The sequence below is a fragment of the Symsagittifera roscoffensis genome, chromosome 2, assembly GCF_963678635.1.
Source record: "Symsagittifera roscoffensis chromosome 2, txSymRosc1.1, whole genome shotgun sequence".
Lineage (NCBI taxonomy): Eukaryota > Metazoa > Xenacoelomorpha > Acoela > Convolutidae > Symsagittifera > Symsagittifera roscoffensis.
The window spans coordinates 39,046,464-39,070,251 of record NC_087063.1 but is presented as its reverse complement, the minus strand read 5'-3'; the positions used below and the strand labels follow the sequence as shown (position 1 = coordinate 39,070,251).

Here is a 23,788-nt window from a genome sequence, read left to right as displayed (position 1 = left end):
CAAGTTGCTTCATAGACGAAATTGGTCCCAATTTTTTTCATGCAAGCTACTCAAGCTTAAAAAACTGAGCAAAATCAAGTTTTTTTATATATACTGAATCGGCTCGCAAAAATTTTTTGTATTTTCAGTTCATTTCAAAGATTGGATTAGTTAGCGAGCTATTTGAGCTTTGAAGTTTTGAAGTTGATCAATTCTTTTCATAGTTTGAATCGGTTTCGGAAAATTTTGAGTTTTTCAAGCAAAATATTTGAGCTGTGAATTTGATCAATTCTTTTCAACGACTGAATCAGTTTCTGAAAAAGTTGAGGTTTTTAAACAAGCTATTTCAGCTGTGAAGATTTATTTTTTTTCCAAGTTGCTTCATAGACGAAATTGGTTCCCAATTTTTTTCATGCTAGCTACTCACGCTTTAAAAAACATATCAAATTTTCTTATATACTGAATCAGCTCGCAAAAATTATTACTGTTTTCAATTCATTTCATAGACTGGATTAGTTAGCGACAAAATTGAGTTTTTCAAGCAAGCTATCTGAGCTTTGAAGTTTTGAAATTGATCAATTCTTTTTATAGTTGAATCGGTTTGTGAAAATTTGAGTTTTTCAAGCAAGCTATTTGAGTTTTGAAGTTTTGAAGTTGATCAATTCATGTCATAGTTTGAATCGGTTTGTGAAAATTTGAGTTTTTCAAGCAAGCTAATTGAGCTTTGAAGTTTCGAAGTTAATCATTTCTTTTCATAGTTTGAATCGGTTTGTGAAAACTTGAGTTTGTCAAGCAAGCTATTTGAGTTTTGACGTTTTGAAGTTGATCAATTCATGTCATAGTTTGAATCGGTTTGTGAAAATTTGAGTTTTTCAAGCAAGCTATTTGAGCTTTGAAGTTTTGACGTTAATCAATTCATTTCAACGACTGAATCAGTTTGCTAAAAGGTTGAGGTTTTCGAACAAGCTATTTCAGCTGTGAAGGTTTTCATTTTTTCCAAGTTGCTTCATAGACGAAATTGGTTCCCAATTTTTTTCATGCAAGCTACTCAAGCTTAAAAAAACTGAGAAAAATCAAATTTTCTTATATACTGAATCAGCTCGCAAAAATTATAAGTATTTTCAATTCATTTCATAGACTGGATTAGTTAGCGAGCTATTTGAGCTTTGAAGTTTTGAAGTTGATCAATTCTTTTCAGTTTGAATCGGTTTCGGAAAAGTTGAGTTCTTCAAGCAAGCTATTTGAGCTTTGAAGTTAATCAATTCATTTCAACGACTGAATCAGTTTCTGAAAAAGTTGAGATTTTTAAACAAGCTATTTCAGCTGTGAAGATTTATTTTTTTTCCAAGTTGCTTCATAGACGAAATTGGTTCCCATTTTTTTTCATGCACGCTACTCACGATTTAAAAAACATATCAAATTTTCTTTTATACTGAATCGGCTCGCGAAAATTATTACTATTTTCAATTCATTTTATAGACTGGATTAGTTAGCGACAAAATTGAGTTTTTCAAGCAAGCTATTTGAGCTTTGAAGTTTCGAAGTTGATCAATTTTTTTCATACTTTGAATCGGTTTCGGAAAATTTAGGTTTTTCAAGCAAGCTATTTGAGCTTTGAAGTTTTGACGTTTATCAATTCATTTCAACGACTGAATCAGTTTGCTAAAAGGTTGAGGTTTTTGAACAAGCTATTTCAGCTGTGAAGATTTATATTTTTTCCATGTTGCTTCATAGACGAAATTGGTTCTTAATTTTTTTTATGCACGCTACTCACGCTTTAGAAAACAAATCAAATTTTCTTATATACTGAATCGGCTCGCGAAAATTATTACTATTTTCAATTCATTTCATAGACTGGATTAGTTAGCGACAAAATTGAGTTTTTCAAGCAAGCTATTTGAGCTTTGAAGTTTCGAAGTTGATCAATTTCTTTCATACTTTGAATCGGTTTCGGAAAATTTAGGTTTTTCAAGCAAGCTATTTGAGCTTTGAAGTTTTGAAGTTGATCAATTCATTTCATAGTTTGAATCGGTTTGTGAAAATTTGAGTTTTTCAAGCAAGCTATTTGAGCTTTGAAGTTTTGAAGTTAAATAATTCATTTCAAGGATTGAATCAGTTTGCTAAAAGGTTGAAGTTTTTGAACAAGCTATTTCAGCTGTGAAGGTTTTTATTTTTTCCAAGTTGCTTGATAGACGAAATTGGTTCCCAATTTTTTTCATGCAAGCTACTCAAGCTTAAAAAAACTGAGAAAAATCAAATTTTTTTATTTACTGAATCAGCTCGCAAAAATTATAACTTTTTTCAATTCATTTCATAGACTGGATTAGTTAGCGAGCTATTTGAGCTTTGAATTTTTGAAGTTGATCAATTCTTTTCATAGTTTGAATCGGTTTTGGAATATTTTGAGTTTTTCAAACAAAATATTTGAGCTTTGAATTTGATCAATTCTTTTCATAGTTTGAATCAGTTTGTGAAATTTTGAGTTCTTCAAGCAAGCTATTTGAGCTTTGAAGTTAATCAATTCATTTCAACGACTGAATCAGTTTCTGAAAAAGTTGAGATTTTTAAACAAGCTATTTCAGCTGTGAAGATTTATTTTTTTTCCAAGTTGCTTCATAGACGAAATTGGTTCCCAATTTTTTTCATGCACGCTACTCACGCTTTAAAAAACATATCAAATTTTCTTTTATACTGAATCGGCTCGCGAAAATTATTACTATTTTCAATTCATTTTATAGACTGGATTAGTTAGCGACAAAATTGTGTTTTTCAAGCAAGCTATTTGAGCTTTGAAATTTCGAAGTTGATTAATTTTTTTCATACTTTGAATCCGTTTCGGAAAATTTAGGTTTTTCAAGCAAGCTATTTGAGCTTTGAAGTTTAGACGTTTATCAATTCATTTCAACGACTGAATCAGTTTGCTAAAAGGTTGAGGTTTTTGAACAAGCTATTTCAGCTGTGAAGATTTATATTTTTTCCATGTTGCTTCATAGACGAAATTGTTTCCCAATTTTTTTTATGCACGCTACTCACGCTTTAAAAAACAGATCAAATTTTCTTATATACTGAATCGGCTCGCGAAAATTATTACTATTTTCAATTCATTTCATAGACTGGATTAGTTAGCGACAAAATTGAGTTTTTCAAGCAAGCTATTTGAGCTTTGAAGTTTCGAAGTTGATCAACTTCTTTCATACTTTGAATCGGTTTCGGAAAATTTAGGTTTTTCAAGCAAGCTATTTGAGCTTTGAAGTTTTGAAGTTGATCAATTCATTTCATAGTTTGAATCGGTTTGTGAAAATTTGAGATTTTCAAGCAAGCTATTTGAGCTTTGAAGTTTTGAAGTTAAATAATTCATTTCAACAATTGAATCAGTTTGCTAAAAGGTTAAGGTTTTTGAGCAAGCTATTTCAGCTGTGAGGATTTTTATTTTTTCCAAGTTGCTTCATAGATGAAATTGGTTCCCAATTTTTTTCATGCAAGCTACTCAAGCTTTAAAAAACTGAAAAAAATCAAATTTTTTTTTATATACTGAATCAGCTCGCGCAAATTATTAGTTTTTTTTATTCATTTCATAGACTGGATTAGTTAGCGAGCTATTTGAGCTTTCAAGTTTTGAAGTGTATCAATTCTTTTTATAGCTTGAATCGGTTTGGGAAAATTTGAGTTTTTCAAGCAAGCTATTTGAGCTTCGAAGTTTTGAAGTTCATCAATTCATTTGAACGACTGAATCAGTTTGCGAAAAGGTTGAGGTTTTTAAACAAGCTATTTCAGCTGTGAAGATTTTTATTTTTTCCAAGTTGCTTCATAGATGAAATTGGTTCCCACTTTTTTCATGCAAGCTACTCAAGCTTTAAAAAACTGAGAAAAATCAATTTTTTTTATATACTGAATCAGCTCGCGCAAATTATTAGTTTTTTTTTTATTCATTCCATAGACTGGATTAGTTAGCGAGCTATTTGAGCTTTCAAGTTTTGAAGTGTATCAATTCTTTTTATAGTTTGAATCGGTTTGGGAAAATTTGAGTTTTTCAAGCAAGCTAATTGAGCTTTGAAGTTTCGAAGTTAGTCATTTCTTTTCATAGTTTGAATCGGTTTGTGAAAACTTGAGTTTGTCAAGCAAGCTATTTGAGCTTTGAAGTTTTGAAGTTGATCAATTCATTTCATAGTTTGAATCGGTTTGTGAAAATTTGAGATTTTCAAGCAAGCTATTTGAGCTTTGAAGTTTTGAAGTTGAATAATTCATTTCAACAATTGAATCAGTTTGCTAAAAGGTTAAGGTTTTTGAGCAAGCTATTTCAGCTGTGAGGATTTTTATTTTTTCCAAGTTGCTTCATAGATGAAATTGGTTCCCAATTTTTTTCATGCAAGCTACTCAAGCTTTAAAAAACTGAAAAAAATCAAATTTTTTTTTATATACTGAATCAGCTCGCGCAAATTATTAGTTTTTTTTATTCATTCCATAGACTGGATTAGTTAGCGAGCTATTTGAGCTTTCAAGTTTTGAAGTGTATCAATTCTTTTTATAGTTTGAATCAGTTTGGGAAAATTTGAGTTTTTCAAGCAAGCTAATTGAGCTTTGAAGTTTCGAAGTTAGTCATTTCTTTTCATAGTTTGAATCGGTTTGTGAAAACTTGAGTTTGTCAAGCAAGCTATTTGAGCTTTGAAGTTTTGACGTTAATCAATTCATTTCAACGACTGAATCAGTTTGCGAAAAGGTTGAGGTTTTTAAACAAGCTATTTCAGCTGTGAAGATTTTCATTTTTTCCAATTTGCTTCATAGACGAAATTGGTTCCCAATTTTTTTCATGCAAGCTACTCAAGCTTAAAAAACTGAGCAAAATCAAATTTTCTTATATACTGAATCGGCTCGCAAAAATTTTTAGTATTTTCAGTTCATTTCAAAGATTGGATTAGTTTGCGAAAATATTTATTTAGTTTGCGAAAAACTATAAGTATTTCAATTCCATTCCTAGACTGAAACAGTTCGCTAAATAATCAGTTTTTTGAGCATTCTATTTGATCTATGAAACTTTGAAGTAATTCAATTCATTTCATAGACTGGATAAATTTAAGAAAAATTTGATTTTTCCAAGCAAGCTGTTTGAGAATTGAAAAAAATCAATTCATTTTAGAGAATGAATTGGTTTTCGAAAATTTGAGGTTTTAAACAGGCCATTTCAGCTCTGAAGTTTTTCAGTTTTCCAAGTTGTTTCATAGACAAAATTGGTTCCGAAAAAATTTGAGTTCTTTTTTCATGCAAGCTACTCAAGCTTGAGAAATTGAGAAAATTGAAATTCTTTGTTTCACTGAATCTGGTGGCAAAAACTTCGAGTTTTTAGGCAAGCTATTCGAGAGTGGAAATTTTGATTTTTTTGTAATTCATTTCGTAGACTGAATCGATTCGCAAAAAGTTCAGTTTTTAAGGCAAGATATTTGAGCAATGAAGTTACGAAATATTCCAAATAGTTTCAAAAACAAAATTCGTTCTCGAAATTTTTTTCATGCAAACTATTCGAGCTTTAAAAAACAAGAGAGTTTCAAAATCATTAAAAGAATGATTCGGTTCGCAAAATATTTGTGTTTTTTAAGCAAGCTATTTGAGTTTTGCAACTTTGAACTATTTCACTTCATTTCCTTGCCGGAAGTTGTTTCATAGACTGAACCGTTTCACGAGAAATTTTTTTCCAGCAAGCTCTTCGGGCTATGAAAGCTTGAAATGTTCAAAGTACTTTTCTAGAATTTTAAAGAAAAAACTGGTTTCCGAAAAGTTTTTGTTGTTTAAACCAGATATTTGAGATTTGAAAAGATGAAAATTTTCAAGTTTATCTAATATTTCAAATCAGTTGGTGAAAACATTAAGAATTTTTAAGCAACTTATTTGAGATTTGAAACTTTGAAATATTTCATTTTAGTTACCAGTTGAATCGACTCGAAAAAAAAATTAGCTTTTTCTGGCAATTTTTTTTGAGCTATGAAACTTTCAATTATTCTAAATATTTTCAGAGACAAATTTGGTTCCAAAACACTTTTTAATGTTTTTTTCATGCAAGCTGTTCGAGGTTTAAAAAACTGGAGAATTTCAAATTCTTTAAAGAATGATTCGGTTCGCAAAATATTTGTGTTTTTTAAGCAAGCTATTTGAGTTTTGCAACTTTGAACTATTTCACTTCATTTCCTTGCCGAAAATTGTTTCATTGACTGAACCGTATCACGAGAAAATTTTTCCAGCAAGCTCTTCGGGCTATGAAAGCTTGAAATATTCAGAGTACTTTTCTAGAAATTTAAAGAAAAAATTGGTTCCCGAAAAGTTTTAGTTGTTTAAACCAGATATTTGAGGTTTGAAAAGATGAAAATTTTCAAGTTTACTAATATTTTAAATCAGTTGGTGAAAACATTAAGATATTTGAAACAAATTTTTTGAGATTTGAAACTTTGAAATATTTCATTTTAGTTACCAGTTGAATCGACTCGCAAAAAAATTTATTTTTTCTTGCAATTTTTTTGAACTATGAAACTTTCAAATATTCTAAATATTTTCAGAGAAAAATATGGTTCCCAAAAAAACTTTTTAATGTTTTTTTTTTCATGCAAGCTATTCGAGCTTTGAAAAACTAGAGAATTTCAAATTCATTCAAAGAATGATTCGGTTCGCAAAATGTTTGTGTTTTTTAGGCCAGCTATTTGAGCTTTGCAGTTTTGAACTGTTTCACTTTACTTCCTTGACGAAATCGGTTCGCGGAAGTTTTGCGTTTTTAAGCAAAATTTTTGATCTATAACACCTTGAATTATTTCAAAAATTATTTTATAGGCTGAATCGATTCACGAGAAATTTCGCTGAAGGAAGCTAGTCAAGCTATGAAACCTTGAAACTTTACAAAAATTTTCATAGACAAAATTGGTTCTCGAGAGGTTTTAGTTTTTCAAACATGCGTTTCGAGCCTTAAAAATATGAAATTTTCAAGTTAATTAATATTCTGAACCGGAAAAAAAAATTACATCTTCTACAATGTCTAATTTCTGCAAATAGCTATTTTTTTTCAATGTCTTTCTTGTTTTTTTTTGGAGCAACCAGAAAGAAGTGGATGCAAAGAGCCCACAAGCATGAGCCTTTTGATAAATTTGAAATCTCGAGCCAATGACGCGACCTCCAAAAAAGCCATCCTCAAAAATTAAGCCCGCCTCTGAGTGATTTCGAGCAGAGAATAAAGCTAATAAGTAGTAAGCACGATGAAGGAGATATAACGGGAGGGATAAAGCTTGCTGCTTTACATAAGGCTTGCAATTGGCATAACTGCTCCTTTTTCATCTGATAACCATCCAAAATTGTAGACTAAGCACCCTCAGCGAGCCAAATTTGCAGCTCCAAATCCAGAAAATTTAGATTGTTTTTTTTTGTAACCAAATTCGATGTATACAAAGCAATAACTTCCTTTACGAACAGATCAGCAGCAGGTCCGGATAAAATAGTTCCTCAAATTTTTAAAGATCTCGTTGGTAAGTCGAACGGCAGTGCAGGACTTAAATTTCCGAAATCGCTTACTAAGCTGATAAATTTCATTGGAGATGGCAAAATAGACGAAACCCTAGTATCTTATTTTTTTTGGCGCAAAGCTTATCGCCCTCGTAAAAATAGATGGAGGATTGAGACCGATTTTCATAGGCAACACGCTGAGACGTATCGCGTCTAAATATGCTGGAGACAAGGCCCTCTCCGAGCGACAAAAATGTTTCGGAAGCCTACAGGTCGGATGCGGCCCTAAACGAGGAGCAGAAAAAGCTGCACAGTCGTATCGAAACCTAACTGAGAGCAACGACACACCAAAATGCACTGTTTTATTAAAATAGATTTTAGGAATGCCTTTAACTCTCTAAATAGAGAAACAAGGCTGAATCGGGTTTTTTTAACTCGTCCCGAATTGTACAATGGATGATAACCAGTCTTTACAAGCAGTTCTCCCGGCAGCAAAAGGTGGCGTGGTGTTTCTTCCGCTCGTCTACTAGCTTTACCCGCTTTCTTAGCCTCAGCAGTAGGAGCGAAAAAAGTCTTAAGCGAAGTTTTGGTCTGGAGCATGAGGATGATACTTATGATGATGTGTTTAAACGGTGGTTTGAACTTGAAGAAATTGAAATGGCTCCGGAAAACGAAATCCAAAAAAATTTTGAGAGCCAACTTTTGACACCGAAGTTGCAGACTTGATTTTACAACTCGAACCAACGGACGTAAAAAGATTCAACGCGTTCCAAGATAGATTTGGCTCCCAATGATTGAACGTCATACCGTGCATAAATTTAAGGTTAAAACTGTCAAACCAACAACTCAGAATTGCAATAGGACTTCGATTATGCTCAAAAATTTGCGAACGGCATAAATGCGTGTGCGGAAAACACGGAGGTTGGCATAGCAGTTTTTTTCTACTCATACTCCATCTGTTCTAGAACCACGACACCTCTACCGGACCGATCAGAAGCGACCAGACGGTTTGAGACGCTCGTTTCATGGGCTGTTGGTAGGCAGCTCTTGTGAGATTTGACGGTAGTAGAATCCTTAGCCCCTAGTAGGATTAGTGCCGGGTTTGTTTGTAACTCTGGTGCGGCTGCCGCTGAAGCGGAAGAACAAAAAATGACAAGTATAAAGACTTAATAAATAGATGATAAGTATCTTTTTCGATCGCACGCTTTTGATATTTAGGGCGCCGCCGGCCCCAGCACAGATTTTTTTGAACAAAATTTGTAAGAATCTAAGCATATGCACAGAGGAACCCAGAGCAGGCAGCTTTTTAAAACAGACAATCTCCCTGGCAAAACAGATTCCGAATGCCGCTTGCATACTCTGAACAATAAACGACAAAACATTTTTTGACGAAATTTTTTTTTGTACCACAATTATGTTTGTATATCAATTTTTCTCGTGCAGAGTTGCGCGTTTGTTATTGAAACAAGTTTAATTGTAAGGACATCAGCTCTTATTATCTCCTTTTTAGCACTATCACTTCCATATCTAGAAAATTACAAGGATTTTGACTGGAATACGCGATGAAGGGACTCCTGACTGTAACCTCGGTTACTATGATACTTTTGACCGTCTGATTACCTTAAGCATTCAAACAAATTGATTTTGTTAAAGCAAGCCATTCGAGTTATGCAACTTTGGTATATTTCATAAGTTATTTCCTAGACGCAATCAGATCGCAAAAACTTTGATTATTTTCGGCATGCTATGCAGACCGATGATGTAACACTGCATCATGCTCCAACTCATGAAAAAGTTTTACCTGTCAATGAATAACCCAACCCGTAGAAATCCAACTGAAAAATAAATTAATTCCTACCTGTAATTCCGTTTCGATAGGTCCATGGAGATAAACAATGATTCTTCAAACAGTGCTGATAGCAATAATGAATTAGCATCCTGCTTATATGGATAAAACCAAATTGATCATAATATAGGTGTCCTAGAGCAGCTTTTCATTAATCAAAAATAGTGCTTTTGAGGATAATTAGATTTTCTAACATGGCTTTTGCGTGCTGAAAAGGGTGAAAAAATGATTCAAGATACCGTATAAAACAGTTTTATCTGAATTGATGTTATTCAGATTTGTGAGCAGCAAACGATATAGCCAACAATTTGGAATTATCAATATTACAATTGATGTCAAACTGTTGTTAATTTTCTACGTTCAACGAATCTGAGGGGAACTATTTCAAATAAAACTTCTGTTGAACTCAGAAACCATTTTTTCACTCACTTCCGCGCGTAAAATTGGTGCGACAAAATCTCAACCGCAAATCGCCTCTTTTATTGTTAATGCCAATTTGTTGGCAATGCCGGTGACCTTGTTCAACTTAAACGGACAAAATACTGTTGTTCTAGGTTAATTGGGTTTTTTGATGTTTCTTTACACGGTTTTACATCTGAAATACAAAACTTGATTTCAGACGTCAAAATGAGCACTTTTAGGTTAATCAACTTCGCTCAGATTCGCTGACATAACAGGATATAGGATATTGCCAACCAGGGGCAGATTTATGGGGGGAGGGGGAGGACGCCTTCCACCCTCTCAGGGATTTGTCCTCCTGCCGACCCGGAGGGTCCCCCCTTCGAACTGTTTTGAGATATCCATTTTTGGCTGACGGACCCTAAAATTTTTTCTAATTAAAGGCGCCTTTGGTGCAAACATATACTAAATTTAAGGGGGGAGCTCGCGCCAAAAAATTGCTATTTTTTGGTGGATAATTTTCCAAAAGTGCCTTAAGACGCTATTTTTGTCTTATTTTTCAATTTTTTTATGGCCCAAAACAGGGTTTCTTTAGAGCTTTGGGGGAACTCGGAAAATCATTTTGATCGATTTAAAAAAGAGATAAAATTTTCGAAAAGTTTTTGCGAATCTCCCCCCCCCCCCCGCCCGGTGGCATTAATTTGGTGGCATTAAAATTCTAGATCCGCCCGGTGGCATTAATTTGGCATTAACTGAAGAAAAGATCAACATGCTCTAGATCGCCCATACAGTGCTGATTTAAATTAAACGGACAAAACGCGTTAATCTTGAAATTTAAAACTAGTTTTTCTCAAATTGGGTTGAGTTTAGGTGAAAACTTATTACGACAAAATTAGCTTAAAATTTTGGCAGAATTAATATGGTGTAATTTATTTTGCGAAATTCGGGCCCAAAATTTTACCCCAAAAATGGGTCATTTTGGCTTTTCTTAGCTAATCAAAAATTACGCCAAAAATACTCGGACAATCACAGACATAATTATATCAACGTGAGCCCCTTACGTAGCCCAACAAACTTTAAGAAGGGCATAACCTCCAAAAAATTGTATAAAATATATTATTTTTGTTTGATAGACAAAAAAGGTCGTTTTTACTATATAAAATACCAACTTTTTATGTAAAAACAATTTTTAAACATCTTGCAATTTTTTTGGAGGTTATGCCCTTCTTAAAGTTTGTTGGGCTACGTAAGGGGCTCACTTTGATATAATTATGTCTGTGATCGTGCGAGTATTTTTGGCGTAATTTTTGATTAACTAAGAAAAGTCAAAATGACCCATTTTTGGGGTAAAATTTCGGGCCCGAATTGCGCAAAATAAATTACACCATATTAATTCTGCTAAAATTTTAAGCTAATTTTGTCTTAATAAGTTTTCACCTAAACTCGACCCAATTTGAGAAAAACGGGTTTTAAATTTCAAGTTTAACGCGTTTTGTCCGGTTAATTTAAATCAGCACTGTATTATAATTAGTAGCAAAAAATTCGGACAGACAAAAATAATCAAAAAGAGCAAATGACCTTTTTCAGACAATTTTTACATGCAAAAGCTAATTTTTCAGACAGAAAGTATGTCTCAGTGTCACCTAAAACTTCAATTTTGCATTGCTCAAAATTAGCAGATTGCTCTCTTTAATTATTTCTGTCTGTCCGAACTTTTTGCAACTCTCTATTTAAGAAGCAAAAAGTTGGAACAGATCGAAATAGTTAAAAAGAGCAAACTGCCAATGTTGAGAAACTTTTGCATGCAAATTCAGGTTTTTAGGTGATCTTGAGTCATACTTTTTGTTTTCAAAGCTATGATTAGTAGCAAAAAGTTCGGACAGACAGAATTAATTAAAATGAGCAATCAGTGCTTTTCGACGCTTTTTTGCAAGCAAAAGCTGAAGCCGAACTACCTTGAATTTTTTGTCAGACCAAATTCAAAATGCGGAATCGACATTATCCGATGATTATGCTAGCCTAATTTTCAAATACTGCTATGAATATACAGATTTTACTATGAAACATTTTGACTCTTTGGATCCAGTTGCCCGCCGTGGTTTTAGGTTTTGAGCCAAAATCTGATCAACTTGAAAATCTCCCCTTTATTGTATCTACTAAAGAATCTCTACCCCTGCAAATAAAAACAGTAAATTCGCACAAGAACGTTGCATATAAATTCAAATTTTGCTGCATTCTGATTGGTCGAAAGATCGCTGCAAGTAATTTTAATGATGATCTCCTCCCCTTTCTTGAAAGACGGAATGTTATGTAGATCCCGTAACTCTGCTTTATGAACTTTCGACGTTATGTTTACTTCAGTTTTATTTTCCGTTCTAGACAGTTGCTCTTTTTAATTAATTCTGTCTGTCCGATCTTTTTACAACTCTCTATAACTTTCGCATGCAAAAATTTTTGAAATAGTTCATTTGTTTTTTAATTAATTCTGTGTTCTAACCTTTTTGCAATTCTCTATAATGCCAAAAAATTCGCATTAACTCTAATTCCATGTGATAAAACGATCATGCGGTAAGGCACTGAATTTAATTATGATTTGTATAGAAAAAGTTTTGGAGCTGGTAGTTATGCACGTTGACGCCAAATGTGACTAAGATTTGCATACAAATTTGTTTTTCGGCTCGACTATGACGTAAAAAATTGTTTCATCTGTTTTGCAGACAAATATTTTGCAAAAATTTTAGTTAGAGGATTTTTGAAAGTTTGAACAGGCAAAATTATTCAAGCGCAATCTGCTAATTTTGAACAATTTGATTTTTCAAGCGGCAAGCTTTGAAGCATTTCTGGGCGTAACCCATCAATTCACTTAACACACATTTTTAGCAAATGAATGGAAGATCGATCGGTCTAACTATGGCTCTGATTAATTTATTTTCGAGAAGGTTGGTCAGGGCATAATTGATAAGACCAGTTTTTCAAAAAATGTGGTGATTTGTTACAATAGGTTGTAATTTTGAGTAAAGTGCATGTATTTTCAGAACTGTTATGCTTAATATAGTCATTTTATTTTCAATCAATTGATATCTTAGTTAGATAGTTTTTGTAAATACATTACTCTGCAAAATGAAATGCTATTCTAAGACTCAATTTTTACCTTTCTTCTGCCGAAAAATTGGCCTATGGAATAATTTAACAATAATGTGCGAAGTATAGCAAAAGCGATCCAGTTATTGATATTGAACCTATCACCCAGGGTTGGAAAAAAAACGTTTTTTATTTAAAAAATCAATTAAACAGCATTTGTTTTAATGAAAAACATGTTTTTTTTTACAGTTTGTTCAGCTCTAACTTTATGCCCTCATACTGATGATCTTTGTAGATATGCGGCAAGAAAAACGGGAGTCAGATAATCATCACTTTTTTTGCTACAAAATGTTTAAGATGATTCGGTGCAGCATTGCACAGATCGAGCCGGCTCAAAAAAGGCAAGCGGCCCATACCCCTTTTGCAGCGGTTTGACTCCCAGACAATGCTAGTTTTTTGCGATAATTTCAAAAAAATGAAAAACACTGTTTTTTATTTTCTGTTTTAAACCGTGTTTTTTTGCCTTGTTTTAAAACATGATTTAAAACAGTCCCAACCCTGCTACCACTTATTGTAATATATCACCAAAAATGTTACTCTTTTCCAGCTTAGCCATGCATAACACACGGCTAACACAACCGGTCGGCCACCGTTTTCCCTATTTTTGACAACTTACAAAACAGTTTAAAAATTTTGAAAGCTCTTCAATTTTTTTCCGCCAATTAACCTTTCACGGTATCGCGGAGAGCAATCCAATGTAAGGCTTAAAAATTCGATTCCATTATCAAAGTTTTAGTTAAAAAAATGATTGTTGCTGATATTGATCTGCTAGTGCTGTTATGGCACTGGCAGATCAAGCTTCGCACTGATGCCGTGGCCATCGTGCAAATTAGCTAGATAGTTTGCAACGTATAGCACAGTATTTTCCAACAATATCAATTACACAGAAAACTTTTGTCATTTAAGAAGAACACTACTACTACTGTTGATCCATAGTCAACTGACATAGCACTCCAATTTTAATGCGTGTTTTCAGGTTTGTTCCTGGAATCAACTCACTAATTTTTTTTAAAAAATCAAAGTTGAATTGTGATTCACTCCACCGCTAAAAAGCAGTCCGAAAATCGAAATACCAGATCTCTTTTTCTCGACACAGAAAACAATGATAAATCTTTCTAGAGCCGGAGTAGCAACTAAAACGGTTTTAACTCGATATTACACTTGACTCACCCGTCGTCGACATATTTCCTTGCCACTCTAAGAGTGGTCGGAATAATGAAAAATTCTTCGGTCCAAATTTATCAACATAGACATGAAAAATGAATTTTTATACAGCAGTATTTTGAATTCAATTTCAAGAAATAACAAGGAATGGGGGTTGCTGTGCAAGTAGAGAATGTTCCGACCGTAATTTTTTTTAAACGAAAACTAAAAAGTAAAAAAAAACATCTATTTCGTAATTTTCAGTTCTTCCGTTGTTTATTTTTTATTTCATAAGATAGATTGAATGGATAAAATGGCTAAAATAGTCAAAAAATGTCTCTAGAATTAATTTGGAAATTTGTCTTAGATTGCAAATTCAGATCACGCCACAAAAAAAACAAAAAAATCCAGACAATTTTTATGATCAGTGAGACCAGTTTTTTTGAGTTTTTGATACTTGAGTCCGAATCACGACAATAGGGCTTTAATATGATACCGTATTTACCCCCTTCGAGTTTTGTTTGAGGTAGTCAAAATCGGGAAAAAACACCTATGCCATATTTGCTTCCCACCTCCTATAAGGGGAAGAGGGTGGGTAATTGGTGGTCGGAACAATGAGGCTCGATGCACTTTAAAAACACATTAAGTTCAAAATGAATCTTGTGACACTGTTTTAGCAGTTTTAATTCTGTCTTTTTTTCAGGCAGCTGCAACTTTTATCTCCGCAACGTTTGTTCATCCAGCATACTCCTGGTTGAGTTTTCTATGTAATGATCACTGCATCAAAACGTGAGCATTGAATGCAAAGCAACTCTGTTACTGAGCATGCTCCAGAAAACTCGACAGTATGAATATCCTTTTACATGATTCCGTTGCTCATTGAGAGGGCTTGTTCCAGAAGCTGCATCCACCCACGTCACTCTTGCTTCAGCTGGGCTGTGCAAGACAACTAACGAAGTCTCCCGATAAAATCATGTGAAGAGCTTTTCCCACCAATATGCATGTCTGTATCAAACAATCCGTCACAATCAAAACAAATTACAGCTTGATGTTAACTTTACCACGCTTATTTAAAAAAACGTTCCATGATTCATGACAGCATTGAAACAACCATCTCATAGCTTAAAACTTTAAAATTCATGATTAAAACATCATTGAAATTACGAGCTCGTAGTACAAAAAAGGATGCAATATACCTATCTTTTTGTAAATACAAACCTTAGAACTACAGGAAAAGCGTGGATAACTCAAGACAACATAATATGAAAACATAACCAACAAACGGTTGAATATACCGATGAACTCAAGAAAACCGAAAAACGACTTATTCTTCGAATTATTTTAAAAGAAAGGTATAGGATCCTTTATGATTGTCATTTTTCGCATAAAACTAAACCAATTTGACAAAACTGAACCAATAAAGAACTTAACCTTCATGCCGCTTGGAAATCTTTGAATTTAATTTCACTTTGAAACCAAAAATCTAAGAGCCACTACGTCGAAAAATTATATCAAAAAGGTGGAAAAAAAACTACATTTCATAAGTTTGTTTTGTATGATATTCAATTTAGGAAAACATAACGAGAAACACAATCACTAACATTGAAAAGGTACTCAGAATCCTGTACCGAGCAGCAACTAAGCCGGGCATACTCAGGTAGTCGCCCGCTGAGCCGAAAACAAAATTGGTGTCTTGAAAAATTGTGAGCCAAATTTTTGAAAATTTAACCTAATGGGAAAATCTGCATCCATTTGAATAGCGTATTTCAAAATTTTTTAAAGCGGTTTTTTTTCATTTTTCATGCAAATTACTCTGCAAAATCCGGAACCAAAAAAGGGCAGTTTTGGCTCGACTTAGTTCATCCTAACGGGGAAAAATGAACATTTCAAAAACACGGTCAATAAAAACTTAAAGAACAACCTTATTCAGACAGGTATGGAAGGTAAAACCTTAGGATCGACTAAGATTTTACCTACCCTACCTCTTGAAACACACAAAAGCATAAACACCATTTTAAATTTCAAAAAACGCCATATAAGTGACTAAGTTGATAGAACATATGCGGAAACCATTTCCGAGAGAAAGAAATAAAAATAAAGAAAATCAGAGTTGGTAAATTTAAAAAAAGCAGAGCGAAATTCAATTATAGTTGAAGTTACTTGAATCAAAACAAAACTCTATACGTAGGGGAGACAGTCCGAATATTCCTGAAGTTTTCCTTACACAAAACGCTTTCCACAAAGAAATAATCAAACGAAAATAAAAGAAAACATCAGTTAACTATTCAGACAGAAAATAATTTTTTTATGTAAAATTTATCTTAATTGAAAAATCTGCATCCATTTGAATACAGTCTTTAAAAATGTTTTAAAGCGTTTTTTTTTCATTTTTGTGCAAATTATTCTGACAAAACCGGAACCAAAATATCACAAAGATTTTACACAAATTTATTCTCCAAAAATCGGAACCAAAATATCACAAAAAATGGTAATTTTGACTCAATCTATTTCATCCTTAAAGGGGAAAATGGAACATTTTAAAAGCACTGTCAACAAAAATTTAAAGAACAAGTTGTTTTGGTTCAGTACAATAATACAAAAAATAGAGAGAGAAAATAGATTCGATGACTCGGAGAGTAAGCGTACAAAAAAGACAAACGATAGCCGACCATTCGAATTTTCCCCTTAACATCTTTTTTACACAAAAAGTTCCAACTGGGACCTTAACCTTCGGTTTCATAATGAAGCGAGGTCAATTTCCTAGATTTGTAAGAAAAGTTGCTTTATGGAAAAAGCCCAGTTCATGATTAGAAGTTCACTAGCTCTCGCATGTAAAATCAAAAGCATGAAACAGAACAACAGCAACAAATTTACCTGAAATTAGCACAAACTGTTCTGACCAGTTATTAAGGCTCAAAAAGAATTGCAAAAAAAACGAGTTTCGATCTTTTCGAACGAAACTTTTTTTTTCATGTGAGTACACAGATTATACCATGCAGTTACCATAAATTGACCAATTATTTACAATTTTAAAGTACAAACTCGTTCCTCGTTGAAAGGACCAGTGTGAAGTTTGAGTCTGAATGTTTAAAAAAATCAGACCAGTTTTCTACACTGCGATAATTTTTATGATTTTAAAGAATTCGAGTCACGACTGGAATAACTTCAATACGATATCTCCTTTGACCGCTTAAAGCTTTCTTTCAGGTTGTCAAATTTCAGTGGGATAAAAACGACCTATGGGGTGGTTGGAGCAAAAATAAAGGGTGATGTTACAATAGGTGGTAATTTTGAGTACTTGAGCAAAGCATGTATTAAAATTGAGATCTCTTATGCATAATATAATTTTGCATAATAAAGATTACAACAAATCGAGCTGGTAAAATTACAAATTGAAAAGCAAATTTCTATTCGGCCGGATTTTTAAAATGCCGGAAATAATTGCAGTAACTGAATACAGCTAAAATAAACGATTCTTAGATGCGGCAACTAAGCCGACAAAACAGAAGCAGACAAATAAGAGGCCGAAATTTTTTTCAAACCCTTATTCCAACCCATGACCTTTGCCGTCCCCGGCGTATTCGTTACCACCATGCTAAGTGGGCAAGATGCACTAAAAAGCTTGAATTAGCAATGAACCAAGGTACCAAAATTGTGGACAAAGTTGTTTACGGGAAAAAAGCCTACTACCTGATTGCAATACCCTTGCTATCACAAGGGTAATAAACATTACTCTGACAGACGCAATGTTGTTCAAAAAATCAAATTTTACACTTTTGCGAAAAAAAATTGTCTCTGAAATGAAATAAATTACAAATACTGATCCAAGTATAACAAAGAGCTATCCAGCAATTCAACTTGAATCTGCCAAGTAAAGAACTCTTTCAAAATAGAAAATGAAAACTTCACTTTACCGGAAATACTGTTGGAAGAAATAGCTAGGTTTGACAAACATGAGCCCTCGCAGTTAAAATGACACGTTTTCGTCCACACAGAAGAGATGACGAGTCATCGGTCGACTAAAAGCTCCCTGTATCTGGTTGCTACTTAGATCAAACTGTTAATTTGCTGTTTCGAAAAGCGCATATCAAACAATGCCATGACCGGTCGTTTTTCTTTTCAACTTTTTGCATTCCAATGATTGTTTATTGTCACTTTTTAACTTAATCGTTGTCTATTCGTATATCAAAGAAGGATTCGAGAGCATTACCTTTCGCTGAAGTCTAAAGACTGATCACAATGTCTCTTCCCACTTTTCTAAAGAATCGCTTCTCTTGCGCCTGGTTTCGTTATAGCGACAAGTGCTGCAAGTATTATAATAACTCGGTTTATTACAAGTGAACCATCGCAAACTAAACTCGCATCGCAAAACGCGCAAACACTAATTCACCGTAACGCATCAATCAATCACTCGCAAGTTCGAAATATCACTCGCTCATTTTAATCGCCCCGTTGAACGATTTTCTAAAATGAGACACGATGTTATCAAATGAAAGTTAATTCATACAGGTATCTAATGAACTTAATGTCAAGAAATAATCATTAAATTCTAGCTACCGAGCAGAAAATAACACTAATCGTAAGCGTAATTAGATCATCAATTATGATTCAATTTTTATGCCTATCATCTCGTTCATGCTTAAGAACAGTAGAAAGGTTTCGGCTATTTATTTTAGGCCGAATTTTTGCAGGCTATGTTTCTCAAGCCAAGTTTGACCCATCTACTTAACTTTCAGCTATGTTTGAAAACCAAAACACAAACTTTTTGCGGTCTATGTGGGATCGATATTGTTAAAACTCAATATTTGGTGTTTCAAGATCATTCTGCTTTTTAGCCAGAAAATACTTTGATTAACAAGGAAAGAGTTAATAGCTTATAAAAGAAAGTTCACCGTACTAAAATTGTCCGTTTGGTAGATTGCTGTTTTATTTCCTATGAGGGCGAGACCTCTCGACTGACTCTCGCGATGGACTTCTCGAAACTGGCTCGTACTCTGCCGGGGCCTGGTGTGACTTCCCACTTCTGCTCTCTCGGTGAACAACAGCCTTCGGCTGCAAACTTCTACTCCTGGTTCTGGACCTCGCACTCGCAGCAGGCACAGCTCCTCCGTGCTTCCCTAATCTCTCTCGCACTCCGCCTGCTGTTTCTCGCACTGGACGATGCTGCACCTCGTATGATCTAGACCTCGATCTGGTCATTCTACGACGTGGCTTCTCCACAGGCGGCGGCGACCGTGTTCGCGATCTGGAATATCGAGGAGCTGGTTCACGACGCGGCGGATAATGCGGTTGATAGTGCTGAGACGATCTCTGACTGGGATACTGATAGGAGTCTTGTCTTCGTTGATCGTAACCGTGTCTGCTTCTGGATCGAGAGCGCGACCGATAACCACCACCACCACCACCGCCTCCACGCTCACGAGGGTATCGATCTCTGCTGTCATAATACCCACCACCGTCACGACCACCACCACCGCCGCCGCCACCATATCCCTGACCTCCACCGCGACTGGGGCCGCCATAGTATCCACGGCCACCTCCTTCGCCTCCATAGCCTCCACGATAACCCGCATCTGGTCGGTCTCGCTTGCCGTAATCAGCGGTTTCCGAATACATGACTGCCATTTGGCAGCCATTGAGCGTCTTTCTATTCAAATACTTGATAGCTCTCTCTGCATCTTCTTTGTACGCCATGTGAACAAAGCCGTAATTCTTCAACACACATGCTTCTTTTACCCGCCCATATCGCTCAAATTCTCTTCTTAGATCGACGTCTCTCACTTTCGTCGGCAGAATACTTCCAACAAACAGTTTAACCATTTGAGAATCTTAAAATCAAATGAGCAACTCAGTCGAAGCCTGGGATCGATGAACACTTTAAATTAGTTTTGAGAAAGAACCTGATAGATTCGTTTTCGATAACTTTTTCTGACTTTTCTTGAAGACTATACGGTTTTATAGATTCAATCAGTTTGAATTAAAGACGGAATGAAATTGTCTGCCTTTATTCATCAAAATCTCAAAACAGCCAACAAGCATTTAAATAAGTGACAATGAGGTCAGACCCAAGTGAAACTATCCATTTTTATTAAACTTTCGAATTACGAAAAAAAAAATCATTCATGCTGAAGCTCTCAACACTAATTTATTATTTTTCTCAACACTGAAAAATAATCGAAGCCAAAACGCCAGAAATCAAATTTGATTGTGATCAAATTTTAAATCATTTTCCCTGAAAAAAAAATGATCACGACCTTTATACTTAAGTGTCTTCATTACGTAAAAGCAGGGCTGGTCAAAATATGTTTTTTTTTTAAAAAAACGTTTAAAACTGTTTTAAACGTTTTAAACAGTTTAAAACATGTTTTTTTTGCAAGAATTTATTTTTTCAAGCAACGCATACAAAATGCTAGTTTCTCAGTTTTCTCTGAGGAAAGGCTGTTCCTGAGGTCCCCTTCCACATACCCCATTGTGCTGAACGCACGCTCAAAGCCTGCATAATGTCAGCAAAACTTGCATGGCAAATGCGCACTTGATAGCTTGTTGAAAGAACTGCACTGTACGTGTTAATTTGGATGAATCAAGTAACAGCTGCCAGTTAAATTGCGTAATAATTGCGCCCTCGCAGTCGAAACATGAAACACTGTTTAAAACACTAAAATTGAGTCATGTTTTAAACAGTGTTTAAAACAGTTTTAAACACTGTTTAAAACAACCCCTGTTTTTTATTGACCAGCCCTGCGTAAAAGCACACTGAATGATAAACAAAACGATAGACTCATTAATATTTGAATGTTTTGCCGGATCAAAAATGGAGTACTGATCGAATGAAGGAAATTTTAAAATAGATCAGTCATTTATTTGAACAGCAACGCGGTCGTTTTCGATGAGGTACAACAGATCGCTTATTTGCTGCTCGTTCATTTCTGAAATAGCTCGCTCACTGAAGGGCAAGTAGTTGGATGTTTCGGGTGAGGGCATGCAGGTAAAGGAAGGGCCAAAATTGAAAGTCACGGTACAGTTTTTAAACAGAGACACAGCTGGATAATAATTTCCACTGTAGATATCGCTGAATGCCACTCCTTGAAACTGTCCGTTCTTGAAAAAACTGATTTTACTGCTCGGCTGAACTTTCAGCTGTGATTCCTGTTGCTTCGAATCTCGCTTCCGCTCGTAATAGAGAAAATTTTTGAATTTGATCAGAGGTTTGTCTTTAAAGCATTCAGGTAGAAACAACTGACTAGCGGGGAGCTGGATCATGGCTCCAACTGTATCTCCTTGTGTATATCCTTGGCCGTAACTATTTCCCAAACTCTTGTGAAATCTGGTTCCCTTTCTGCTTCTGTACGAGTAACCGAATGAGTCGTAGCCGAGAGGGGCTTGGTTGTTCGCAAACTGTTGTGCCCAGCCGATCCTACAGGCGGAATTGTCTGGCATGGCGTCAATTGTGGCCTCGAAGTAATAGCAATCTTTGTACATAGAATGGGACGCCTTAATGAGACAGTATCCTTTCTCTCCACTGACAGTAAGCCGGTTGTTAGCCAATTTCAACTGAGGAGCCCTGTCACTCATAGATAGGTACACCATTGATGACATGGCTTTCCTGTAGGAGTATGGTGGGATCAGTTTAGAGGCATCGTATTCGTCGTCGTCCTCTTTCTCCGCGTAGGGATCTTTCTCTGCAAACTCATAACACCACTCGTCCTTGTTGAATGGGTGGTCTGCCGGGTGACCATGGAAAGGCAACTGAATTTTCATCCCTGTACTATTCGCGTCTGTCCGACTCCTCTTACTGTCGGAACTTCCTCCATTAGCAGCACCTGAGCCACCATTATTGCCTCCGAGTCCCACTGATCCAGCTTTGCGCTTCAAATTTTTAGACTGTTTAGTATTAGCGTTGTTTCCGCTTCCCGAAGAAGCCCCCTGCTGTTTGGCCGCCTCGTAATTCGGACATACATTGCACACATCTGTGTCCAGCATTCCATACATGGTGCGAGTGCCATCTACAGACAAATGAGAATAAAATATTGTAGGATTCTGGCCGAGTGTTTTTGTCACAGTGGCATGCCACGTGCTTTTCGTTTTTCTAGACGCCAATGTTAGTGCCTCCCAATTTTTCTCGATAAATGGGATGATTTCCTTGTCTTTGGAAAACACAGGCACGTCACTTTTAGAGTCCTTATCCTTATCTTTCTCTGATGTTTTGTCGTTTTCTTTGTCCTGTTGGAAGTGTAACAGGTTCGCGAAAGTACTCTGCAGCATTTGCACAAATGTTGCAGGTTTCTTCAGAAAACCTTCGCACTTTGTGGGACTGCATACTTTACAGTGGAAAGCATATGAGTTCATGAAGGGTATGGTGGGCCCTGTGTCACTCTCTGTTATGTTCAGACATTTCAAGTGATGCCACTTGAGACATGACATACACTGCAGCTCAATTGTGCCGAGCTCTCGTGGACCTTTGCAATAGCATTGTGCAGCTTCTTTTAATGCTCCATCAGAAGACTCTTCTGCAGTTATTGGGGATTCTTCACGATCTGACATTCTCTCTAAATCAGTATCCTCATTTTTCTGAAACTCAAGCTGAAAGCTCTAAACTGTTATCAATATCAATCGATTCGATTCCACCTTTTGGCAACAAATTTTTGGCATGACTACCTTTTGGCAATGAGAGATAGGGCAGGCCTTCATGATAACTCATGTATTTTAGATTTTCGATCAAAAAACTTTGCTATTACCTTTGTGATTGTTCTGCGCGTTACAGGATAGATAGTCACATTACGAAGTCAAATATCTTTTATTTGATCAGCAGTGAAAAGGTCGCATGTTTTCAAATTTAGCAGAGATTTGAGCTTAAGGGCTACTTTTGACATTCAACCTACAACAGCTATAGAAAGTTAGTAGCATTTTAAAGTCTTCGTAAACTCAGCGGCGAAGCGGGCCGAAAAAAAACGAGACAAAATCCACTAGTAAAAAAACCCTTCGAAAAATATCGAAAACTACATCTACCAAATTGTTCAAATGTTTGTCTCAAATAAAATTCAGTTTGAGGAAAACATGACGAGAAAACCATTTCCAGCTTTAAGCTAGTATTTAAACAAACAAGACTGTTCGTGTAAGGGCAGAGCTCGTATCAGGGTTAGTCTATTCATGAGCGTTTCACTGCAAGCTTTAAGTCAGGATAGTCTGTCTATTCATGAGCGTTTCACTGCAAGCTTTAAGTCAGGATAGTCTAGTGGTGAGCGCATCGCTACTGAGACCACCAAGATCAATGGATCGATACCAGAGGGAAATATTTTTGAGATTTGGTCTAAATAAAAACCAACCCCGAGCATATACATTCTTTACCTTCTTCGAAAGTTGGAACAATAATACAAAGCGGTAACTAAGCCAAAACTACTTGTTTAATTGCACCTTCAGCCGTTCAGAAAGGTAAGGAAACACAAATTCGATGTTTTCTGGGTTCCCCAAGTTTCGCATAACCTCCCCCCGAAGCAATATCTATTTTCTGCCTTCAAACAACGCTACATGGGACAGCAACTACAGATGCCGAAATCTTAGAAGCCATCTTTTAAGCGAACAAAAACATAGAAGGGAAGTCATATAAAATCAGAGCTGGTTTACAACCAACATGAGAAACAACATTTAAAACAAGAGGTTAAGTGAAGATTTGCTCACTTGCGATGCAACAAATATATGACAACAAAAGAGCCGAAAAAAATGATGGGTAATTCTTTAATGTGCCGAAAAGATTGGATCTATCAAAATTTTTATGTTTAGCCTGATTTATCCTAAATAAAGTTCATTTTG

At 35.3% G+C, this 23,788-nt stretch overlaps 3 protein-coding genes across 7 annotated transcripts in view; all 3 read right to left on the bottom strand.

The window, feature by feature from the left end:
- Positions 1 to 23,788, bottom strand: part of LOC134838917 (importin-5-like) — a 510,521-nt gene that overhangs the window by 443,763 nt on the left and 42,970 nt on the right. The window lies entirely within an intron of this gene.
- Positions 14,461 to 19,838, bottom strand: LOC134839030 (serine/arginine-rich splicing factor 2-like). Of its 2 annotated transcripts, XR_010162365.1 has the most exons (3): positions 18,879 to 19,838; positions 17,896 to 18,445; positions 14,469 to 14,986 (listed from the first exon to the last, which is right to left on the bottom strand). XR_010162365.1 is itself a non-coding variant. In XM_063854426.1 (2 exons), the coding sequence occupies exon 1, from the start codon at positions 19,799 to 19,801 to the stop codon at positions 18,908 to 18,910; it is 894 nt and encodes a 297-aa protein (XP_063710496.1). In that variant the 5' UTR covers positions 19,802 to 19,838; the 3' UTR covers positions 14,461 to 18,445; positions 18,879 to 18,907. The 2 variants fall into 2 exon arrangements, 1 of the variants encoding a protein (XP_063710496.1); XM_063854426.1 differs by having other exon boundaries at positions 14,461 to 18,445.
- Positions 20,755 to 23,607, bottom strand: LOC134838918 (set1/Ash2 histone methyltransferase complex subunit ASH2-like). The gene is made up of 2 exons (XM_063854234.1): positions 22,717 to 23,607; positions 20,755 to 22,549 (listed from the first exon to the last, which is right to left on the bottom strand). The coding sequence occupies exon 2, from the start codon at positions 22,520 to 22,522 to the stop codon at positions 20,831 to 20,833; it is 1,692 nt and encodes a 563-aa protein (XP_063710304.1). The 5' UTR covers positions 22,523 to 22,549; positions 22,717 to 23,607; the 3' UTR covers positions 20,755 to 20,830.

What these genes read in the sequence shown, in the direction of transcription:
- LOC134839030 (XM_063854426.1), bottom strand. Translation starts at nt 19,801, where the DNA reads ATGGTTAAACTGTTTGTTGGAAGTATTCTGCCGACGAAAGTGAGAGAC.
- LOC134838918 (XM_063854234.1), bottom strand. Translation starts at nt 22,522, where the DNA reads ATGTCAGATCGTGAAGAATCCCCAATAACTGCAGAAGAGTCTTCTGAT.